General features: G+C 54.9%; 1 protein-coding gene across 3 annotated transcripts in view; it reads right to left on the minus strand.

Moving 5' to 3' along the window:
- The window catches only part of GYG2 (glycogenin 2), a 33,418-nt gene extending 23,275 nt beyond the window's left edge, over positions 1-10,143 (minus strand). For all 3 annotated transcript variants that reach the window (XM_039245282.1, XM_039245280.1, XM_039245279.1), the window contains exons 1-2: positions 10,038-10,143; positions 4,219-4,360 (exon numbers count right to left, since the gene is read on the minus strand). In XM_039245282.1, the coding sequence (XP_039101213.1) occupies positions 4,219-4,360; positions 10,038-10,044 (149 nt within the window). In that variant the 5' untranslated portion in view covers positions 10,045-10,143. The remainder of the gene's footprint in view (positions 1-4,218; positions 4,361-10,037) is intronic.
- Positions 10,144-10,558: the final 415 nt, after the last annotated feature.

Below are 10,558 nucleotides of genomic sequence, written 5' to 3' on the forward strand. Positions count from 1 at the left end.
TAACTGGTTCTGCAACACTGAAGCTTCCCAGGGTTACTGGATGTTTCTAAATAGTTTACAGTTCGCCTTCGGTGGACTGGGAGCCGGCCAGAAAGTCAGCGCGGACAGCTTTCGCCGACCCTGGGGAGACGGGAATCATGTGGGCATCATGTGGGGATCATGAGGACTGACTTCTCTAAGAAAATATGACTGCCCCCCATCACCAGGGCGGCTGGCGGCACAGGGGCCACCAAGAAACAGCCCACGTTTCCCATATTGGTCCCAACCGAGACACAGCGGGACACGGGTCTACCATCTGGGTCCGCCTTCCCGGCTCTGTGTCTGCCAGAGTCTCTGGTCTGACTCTAAAGGTCAGGGGTCTGGACACAGGGGAATATGACTGCGGCTCATCTTAGGGAAGAGGAAATGCACTTTACGCACTGATGAACTTGAAACGCTCTTGAGGGAACGAGTTATAGCCAGCGTGCCTCTGGTATAATGACATCACTTGGTGTCAAAGCCGAAGGTCTGCCCCCCAAAACACCAACCTTGCTGGTATGTCCGTTTGTCCATCTGTGTGTCCTGCTTGGAAGACTTCCTTGAACATCATACGGATCTTGTTAATGTGCCTCTTAGTTTACCCACTTCCTCTTTGACGATACGTGCTATTTCTGAACTACAGTGGTCCGGGTCTCAGCCTTTGCTTTAAAAAAATTTTTAGGGGCGCCTGGGTGTCTCAGTCAGTTAAGCATCCGACTTCGGCTCAGGTCGTGATCTCACGGTTCATGGGTTCGAGTCCCACGTCGGGCTCTGTGCTGACAGCTCGGAGCCTGGAGCTGCTTCGGATTCTGTGTCTCCCTCTCTCTCTGACCCTCCCTTGCTCACGCTGTCTCTATCTCTCTCTCTCAAAAATAAATAAAACATTAAAATTTTTTTTTAAAAATTAACATTAATTTATTTATTAGAGAGAGAGACAGAGCACAAGGTGGAGGGGCAGAGAGAGACAGAGACACAGAATCCTAAGTAGCCTCCAGGCCGTCAGCACAGAACCCGACACGGGGCTCGAACTCACAGACCAGGAGATCATGACCTGAGCCGAAGTCAGATGCTTAACCGACTGAGCCCCCCAGGCGCCCCAAGCCTTTGCTTGAATTCAGAATGGTTTTCCCAGCGTTCGGATGAACGGAAGGTCCGTCATGTCAGTGTCTGGAGACATGTGTCTGTGTCACATCTGCAGGGAGGGCTGTATCTCGAATGGAGACCAGAGATGCTGGCCAACAGCCTACAGGGCACAGGATTCCCCACGAGAGAGAGACATCCAGCCCCAAATGTCACGAGCGCCCAGGCTGCCACACCCTGACCTACTGACTTCTGAGATCCGCCTACCCTTTCAAATGTTTACCTATCCTCATCTGGATTTCATCCTGGTACACGTTTAACTTTATATTAAAAGGACCGTTATCATTGCTTTTCTCCGAGGTCCTGTCGTGATGGATGAGTTACAATGAGGCCATGAACTATCTTCCTCAGATGGTCATTCATTTCTCTAGGACGCACGTCAAGTGGTCTTACTGTCGTCGTGTTTCTGACTGTGTTTTCCATGTAGATGGAAACACACTCAAACCTGTAAATCCAGTTGGGGTCTCAAGGTGAGGATGCTTTGTTAAATAAATGAATACATTCACTTTTTCCCCTAGGGTCTGAGACAGTTCCCATCACACGGAAACTAATTCCTTGTGGCCAACGTAACAGAACGGCCTTTATCAACTGCTCATTCTCCGGACCTTCTAACTGGGGAGTCTCTATTCTCCATGCCTTCTAGTATTTTTTAAGGTTCCATTTTTTTAAGTTTATTTATTTATTCTGAGAAAGAGAGAGCACCAACCGGGCAGGGGCAAAGAATGAGAGAGAGAGAGAAAGAGAGAGAATCCCAAGCAGGCTCCACACTGTTAGCATAGAGCCTTACACGGGGCTCAAACTCACAAACCGTGAGATCATGACCTGAGCAGAAATCAAGAGGCAGACACTTACCCAACTGAGTCACCCAGGCACCCATTAATTTACTTTTAAATAATGCGACACTTGGATTTGTTCCCCGTTCCCAGTTATTAGTTTTTATGAATCTCTTCCGTCTGGCTTGCCTTACGTATTTGTTTGTATTTAGCCTTTTTTTTTTTTTCTCGATCTGCATAATTTCCTCACTGATTTTAATTTTTCACTCTGGCACCACTCCAGCCTTCCTCTTTGCTCTAAATGGGTAGCAAATATATTTTTTAAGTACTACAGAATTTAAGTTTTGATTTCTTTACTCATCAAGTGTTTAGGAGATGATTTCTGATTTAAAATGTCTGAGGGTAATGCTGTTTTTTAAATGTGTTTTGCTCTTAGTGCCTACATTTATTACATTATAGTCAAAGGACATATCATTCAATTCTTGTGCCAAATAACACATTAAATGCCTCCTTGTACCGTGACTATAAAATCAATCTTTCTAAGTGGTCCATGGCAGATGAGGAAAAGGACGGTTGTTTATAAAATGCGTAACATTTAAGATCATTAGATCTTATGGTTTATTCATTAGATCAACGTACTTACGTGTCAGCTTTCTTTGTGAGTTAAAAACCAGCGAAACTCTATAAAAAGACCCTCCCTCTGCGGTTCTTTGCGTTTGCCTGTGTATCAAACAGGTTTTATCCTTTCATGCTTTGTATGGTGATGGTTGGTGCACAGTCTTGAGCGGTACTATTGGAAATGTGAATTCTCCACTTTAATAGTTTAATTTTTTAGATAGTTGAATTATTAAGGTAGTTGAATCTCTTGCCTGGATTCTGACACTGAGAGAAACCTAGGATTGCTTTTGCTTTTCCTTCCTTGTACGTGTGATCCAATTTTATTGGATTTATCTGATATATTTATCCAATTTTATTAAATCAATATATCAGATAGAGGAGGCAGGTGGGGGAATGGAGGAAACAGATGATGGGGAGGACTGGGCACTGCCAGCCCACAACCCATCGGGCACCGTGAGGTCACCTAAGTGAGGCTGTGCACGAGCCTCACGCCCACGGGCGCCCCTGCGCGGGCCCTCGGGACCCCATGTGCTCCAGGTCTGGGAGCCGGGAAGTCCTCTCGGTGGGACAGCCCGGCTCTTGGATGCTTATCCATCAGCCATCGCTCGCACGGCCCACCTGCTTGTGCCTTACCTGGGGCCTGCCTGCCGCCCCCTCAGGCCTCTGTCTTCCAGAACAATCTCGGGAAACCCAGCGCTCTCGTCTGACCTAGACGCGCCCTCGCCGCAACGACACACAGACACCCAGACCTTCCTGTGCAACATGACGACATGTACGGACTCGCTCCCCTGAGAATCCCTACGACTCCCGGGCGGCCCTCTCTGCCTTCCTTCTGGGGACCTGCCTCTGCTTCCGTGCATAATGTGTACGTGCATCATGCGTACCCGAGTCATGTGTACGTTCATCATGTGTGCGTGCATCATGTGTGCGTGCGTGATGTTGTGTGTACCATGTGTACACGTGTCATGAGTGTGTGTCACGCGTACGTGAGTCATGTGTACATGTGTCATGCGCGTGAGCTATGTGTACGTGCATTATGTGTGCATGTGTCATGTGTGCGTGCATCATGTGTACATGTGTCATGGGTACGTGACTAATGTGTACGTCCGTTGTGTGTATGTGTGTCGTGTGTACAGGCATCACGTGTACGTGAAGCACGTGTTTGTGTGTCATGGGTATGTGCGTCATGTGTACGTGAGTCATATGTATGTGCGTCATGTGTACGTGCATCGTGAGTTCATGTTCCACGTCTACGTGCATCATGTGTACATGAATCATGTGTTTGTGCATCATGGATGTGTCATGTCTACATGCGTCATGGGTACACGCACCACTTCTACGTGCGTCATGTGTACGTACATCATGTGTATGTGCCATGCGTATGAGCGTCATGTGTACATGCGTCATGCACACATGCGTCATGTGTATGTGTGTTATGGGTACCTGTGTCATGTCCACATGTGCCATGCGTACGTGCGTACATACCTCATGCATGCATGCGCCATGTGTATGTGCGCCATGCATACGTGCGTCACGCCGACGTGCGCCATGTGTAGGCACATCGTGGTTGTCGGGCACAAGCATCACACGCCGCCCGTGACGGCCGCGCCCGAGCCCCGCCCCCGCCCGCGCACAGCAGCAGCCGCGCCGGCCCATCGGCCCGTCGTACCTGAGCCGGCTGGACACCTGGGGGGTGATGAGCACCGCCAGCTTCCGGGTGGCCCGCTGCGTCCTCAGCGACTGTCCCAGCACCAGCGCGCCCTGGCAGTACGTGTCATTGGTGGCCAGCGTCACAAACGCCTGGTCCGACACTGTGGATGAAGACAGCGGAGTCAGGGCCCCGACGCGCGTCACGAGGGGGCGGGCTTCCAGGCCACCCTGGGTTTGTCTGTGGAGCGTCACAACCCGTTCGGCTTTCACAGACGGTCCCTTGGCGCACGGGAACTCCATCCTTTCTTTTTTTTTTTTTTGTCTCTTTTCCTTTTTTCTTTCAATAACTTCTACGTCCCACATGGACTCCGAGCTCACAGCCCTGGGATCTAATGTCACATGGTCCCCAGACAGGCTACCCCACATCCTTTTCATTATAAAACACGCATGGAGGCGCCTGGGGGCTCAGTCGGTGAAGCATCCGACTTTGGCTCAGGTCAGGATCTCACGGTTCGTGGGTTCGAGCCCCGCGTCGGGCTCTGTGCTGACAGCTCGGAGTCTGGAGCTACTTCAGAGTCTGTGACTCCCTCTCTCTCTGACCCTCCCCTGCTCACGCTGCCTCTCTCTCTCTCTCTCTTTCTGAAAAATAAGTAAATATTTAAAAAAAACTGAATCACACAAAGGGTAAGGAGACGGCGCCCGTGAGGCAGAGCCCAGCAGAATACGATGACAATGTCCTGAAGCCCCAACTATCTGGGCCCGAAGCACCAGCACATCGAAACCTCCAAGCCACCGCCGAGGATCCGAGCCACGTTGCCGATGCCCGTGCCACTCAAAGCAAGGAAACGATGCCCTGTTTCCCGGTGCGACCACAGGGGACGAAGAGACAGTCACAGCACGTGCCCCCGGGGCCCGTTTCCACACCACCCTGAACGCGCCCAATCTCGTCTGATCTCAGAAGCTAAGCAGGTTGGGGCCTGGTTAGTGCGTGGAAGGGACGCCCGTCGCCAACCTGAGTGTGTTCTGCCGTCAGTGTGCCCTGGGACTCCCAGACGACTTAGTTCCTGGACCCGCCGAGCGCGTTGCCCGGAGACCCAGCGCTGCAGAGAAATCCTGGGCAGGCTCAGGGCCGTCTGCAGAAATTAAAATTCGCGGCACGCGGCGCGGGGCCAGAGCACACAGACCTCGGTTTTCAAAGGCCGGGGAGCCGAGCCCATCCCTCCCTTCCCCTCCCAAGGGCCTGAAGGACTCACATTCATGCTAAATATAGTGTGACAAACGCAAGTTTCTGAGTGAGGCCTGCTTCTTGGGGCGCCTCCCTGACCTTTACGTCCCATGGGGTAAGTCCCACAAGGCGCCTGCTACAACAGGCTCCCCGCTGCCCGTGGGCGCGGCTGCTGCGCCCTTGCATTACATACAAGAGTATGGTGTTCCGGGGCCGCCTCGGTGGCTCTCTGCCTCACCCCCGACTCGAGACCTCATCTTCGTAGCCGCAAAATACCCGTCCATGTACCTATCCATCCATCTGCCCGTCCGTCCGTCCGTCCGTCCATCCATCCATGCATCCATCCATCCGTCCGTCCATCCATCCATCCATGCATCCATCCATCCATCCATCATAACTATCTATCTATCTATCCACCTATCCATCTATCTATCTATCATCTAGGTATCCATCCATCCATTTATTTACCCATCTGTTATCTATGAATCCATCCATCATATGTATGTATGTATGTATCTATCAAACATGTATCTATCCATCCATCATATCTATCTGTCATCTATCCACACGTTCTTCCACCCATCCATTTATCTGTTTGTCCGTCTTTCTATCATCTATCAGTCCATCCACTCATCCATCCATATCAATCCCTATAACTACCTGTCCATCCATCCATGTATCCATTCTATCATCTGTCTATCTTCTATCTATCCATCCATCATATCTATCTGTCATCTATCCACACATTCTTCCACCCATCCATTATTTGTTTGTCTTTCTATCATCTATCCATCCATCCATCCATCTATCCATCCATCCATATCCATCCCTGTAACTACCTATCTGTCCACCCATCCATGTATCCATTCTATCTACCTGTCTGTCTATCTATCTGTCTACTTATCTACCAATCACGTATCTATATCTACCAACATACCAATCACCTACCGTCTATCTATATATCGTCTGTCATTTATTTACCATGTATTATGCACCACCTGTCATCTATCAACCATGTATGACTATCACCTATCTATCCACCAGTCCATCCATCCATCATCCATTTATCTCTTTTTCTACCAATCTAGTTTTTTAAAAAAAACAACTGGCTTTAAATACTGTTAGGTCTGTAGGGACACAGACAGCACTCACAGAAATACGGAGAATAATACTCTCACGGAAAAACCCCAGGCGGGTAGTTTTGTCACGAGGCGTCTGAAGGGGAAAGATGTCCGAGACGTGGGAACAAAGACTGAGGTCCTCCAGAGACCTCACGGTGACGAGAGCCCTGGCCCAGAACAGACGGCCCTGTGACGGGATGGCCATCCTGACCAGGGGAACGTGCGGCTCAGTCGGCCCAGGGTAAGGTGCTGGGTGCGACAGAACAGAAAAGGCCACAGTGACCAGACGCTGGTAACGGCACACACCGGTTTTGCCGCGTTTTGTAGGGACATAAATGTCACTGCTGTCACCCATGGCTGTTAGGAGCCGAATCACATCCCTCCAGCAAATTCACACAAAGCCCCACCCCCAGGGCCTCAGAATAGGGACATACCCGGACACTGCACCTTTAAGGGGAGGGCTGAGGTCACACGAGGTCACTGGGGGGGGCCTGATCCCCCAGGACTGAGGTCCTCACAACAGGAGGTCAGGACACAGACACGCACAGCGGGACCCCCGCGTGAGCAGCACGGCGGCAAGACAGGTCTACACTCCAAGCAGAGAGGCCTCAGGGGGAACCCGGCTCGGCCCTGCCTGGGGCTCAGCCTCTCGGCCTCGCCCCTCCTGGATCTCAGACCCCCAGCATCACCCCTGCCTGGACCTCAGACTCCCGGCCTCACCCTGACCTGGATCTCAGCCTCTCGGCCTCGCCCCTCCTGGATCTCAGCCTCTCGGCCTCGCCCCTCCTGGATCTCAGACCTCCAGCATCACCCCTGCCTGCACCTCAGACTCCCGGCCTCACCCTGACCTGGATCTCAGACTCCCGGCCTCAGCCCTGCCTGGGGCTCAGCTTACCGGCCTCACCCTTCCCGTACCTCAGACCATCCAGCATCACCCCTGCCTGGATCTCAGACCTCCAGCCTCACCCCTGCCTGGACCTCAGACTCCTGGCCTCACCCCTGCCTGAATCTCAGCCTCCAGGCCTCACCCTGACCTGGATCTCAGCCTCCCGGCCTCACCCCTCTTGGACCTCAGACCCCCGGCCTCGGCCCTGCCTGGACCTCAGACCCCCGGCCTCGGCCCTGCCTGGACCTCAGCCTCCCGGCCTCACCCCTCCTGGACATCAGACCATCCAGCATCACCCCTCCCTGGATCCAGGCCCCCAGCCTCACCCCTGCCTGGATCTCAGCCTCCTGGCCTCGGCCCTGCCTGGACCTCAGACCCCCAGCCTCAGCCCCGCCTGGATCTCCGCCTCGCAGGCCCCAGGACCAGGAGAAGATACATGTGTGTTATCTGAACCACTTTGTCTAGAGCATCTGTCTGAGGAGTCCTAGCAAACTCATAAATCAGGGCATTAAACTCAGGAAGCGGATCCAATAATGGCACACCCAACCCCGGGGGGAAGCAGCTGAGAAGTCACCTGGTGACCCTTCAAGGTTTAATTTCACGTTCAGCTGCCCTTTCCGGGCGCAGACACCATGCTTTCCTCCTGAGCTCCATCCCCCTCGTAACTGGCTATACATTTCAGACTTGAACAACTTAAACGGGGTCGGCCAACCGAGCTTGGTTGGACATCGCCCCCAAAACCACCAAATCCCGTGCAAGCGGAAGGTAACACCGCGACGCGACAAATACCCAGCTGCGTTATTCACACTCATTCATCGTTTCGAGGGTCAGGACCCCGGCTGCCTGGCACCGGAGGCAGCTCTCACCCAACTTGCTGGGGCTGTTCTGACTCTCGGTGGCTGAGGAACGGGGGCCTCCGTCTCCGGCAAGTCTTCAAACCAGACCCCGGAGCGATTAGATCTCCAAGCGCCGCAGGTGTCAGACATGCTGGGTTTGGACACCCTGGCGTTCCCTGGGGACCGTGAATGACGCACCGAGGGCAGGGAATTAATTTGTCCAGGTTGTCGATCCTTACGGACGACGCAGACGCGGCTGGGAATACGGAGCGGGTTTGCTTGGGATGGACGGGTTCACGATCCTACGACCAGCATGACAGCACACCCACCCCCCAACTCTGGGGACGAGAGCCCCTCTTCTCCGGGGACCCCAAGGAAGACAGGCACTTCTGACGGCACCCCAGCCCTGCGCACCACGTTGCAAAATCACTCACGGCTAAGACCTCCGTCAGAGAACGCAACACAAACGGCTGGATTTCAACCCCCCAAGGATGAGAAGCCACGGACGGGTGTCCTCATCCCACACAGCCTCGCTTTTAAGAAGCTACCACCGGCCAAGTCCGCATGGCTTCAGCCAACGCGGGTTTAAGAAGAAAAACAAAAAATGAGGTATTCTTACAAAACCAAGTTCAGCCCGGGGAACGTGACAGCTGAGTTTCCCAATGGGTCTGGGAGCCGTGTCTATTTCTATCCCCGTCTCGTCCCTGGTGACCCGTCTTCTGTCCGCCCCCCCCCCAGAAATGACACTGGCTCCCTCCTGCGCCCCCTCCCCTTCTTCTCAAAGGTCGTTTAGGTCTCCCCACCCCGAAGAAAACTGTGGCATCCACACTGTGGGTCTGGGAGCACATTCCAGGGCTGATGACGGATGCGCCCCAATGCCTCTCCCTGAATGCCACCATTCTCCGGGCCCCCCGGGGCTTTGGGGGGGAAGGTGGTTTGCACTGCCGGCCGCTGCCTGACACACAGGACCCGTTTTGCTCGTCTGGGAACAGCGTCTCACGGCGGGAACCACAGGAAACAGGCCGTGCCTCCCCGCTCAACAATTTTCCTTTCTGAGGCCAGAGAAGAGGAAAGCAGTGTGCAAACCACTCGGCCATTTACCAACCTGTGCATGAAACCCTGTTTCTTTTTCTTCTTTTCCTAATGGGCTCACGCACGACCAGGCCGGGTCTGGTGCAGATGCGGTGGGGGCTTCCAGGCAGCAGGAGGCCACGCATCTTTCTCAGGGGCTGAAGTCACGTGCCAACGATCTAATTGTCTAAGTGCACAAAACCCAAATGGATCTGACCCTGGGGGGCCGGCCCGGCCTTAGGTCCCAGCGGGGCGGCCACCCCAAGCCTGCTGGGCGGGCTGGGAGACGACCCCGGATATGTGTGCGACCAACAGACAGTGGCTGCACTGTCCACTCTGGTGAAGCCCAAGCCCTGGGTTCCTAGGGTTGTAGGGGCCTGACCTTCCTACCCGGTGAGAACCCCGCACGTGCGATTCTGGGGCCAAGAAAACTAGCCCGTTGGAATTCTAGTGGTGCATTTGACAGAAGGAACATTCGGGAGTCTCAAAGCCCCCGGCCCATGCGATGCACGGCCCTCTTCCACCCCCTTCCACCGGTGAGATTCACCCCCTCTCCATCTGCCCCGGGCAGCGCCCTGGGCAGCGCAAAGGCGAGACGAGGGGCCTGTAGAGCCTGTGAGGCAAAGCGGAGGGGGGGGGTCTCCCCAGATCCGACGGACCGCACAGGGGAGGCGGAACGCAAAGGCTTCTCGGACTCACCCGGCATGGTTCCGCGCTCCGCGCCTCGCGCACAGGGGGGCTGACCGCCCGGGCTCTCGGGGGGCGCGGCGGCCGGCGGACGTGGCCTTGGCCTTGGCCGGGGGGGGCAGGGCGTCGCAGAGGCGGCGGCGTCTCCAGGGCCCCCGCGCGGGTCTGCAGGCCTGCAGGCGACAGCTGCATTCCAGACACCCGCGGCCGCAGCCCCAGCCCGGCGCCCCCGTGCCCTCGGCCCCGCTCAACCCGAGCCCCTCCACGACCCCCGTGCCCTGCACCTCGTCGTCCGTGCTCGGGCGCAGCCTGTGTCCTGCAGCCAAGCTCCCCTCCACCCCCTTCCCTCGACCCGGAGTCAAGGGCGGCGACCCCTCTGCCCCCCCAGGCGCCCTGAGGTTCGCCCGGCCCGCCCGGGGGTGTCCGACGCCTCTCCACTGCGCCCGCACTCCCTCCAGGCTCCGCGTACCCCCTGCCCCCTGCGGGGACCCCTAGACCCCTCTCCGGTTCCGAGTTACCTGCGGCCCCGCCGC

The sequence above is a fragment of the Hyaena hyaena genome, unplaced genomic scaffold, assembly GCF_003009895.1.
Source record: "Hyaena hyaena isolate Hyena2069 unplaced genomic scaffold, ASM300989v1 scaffold_259, whole genome shotgun sequence".
In the NCBI taxonomy this organism is placed as follows: Eukaryota; Metazoa; Chordata; class Mammalia; order Carnivora; family Hyaenidae; genus Hyaena; species Hyaena hyaena.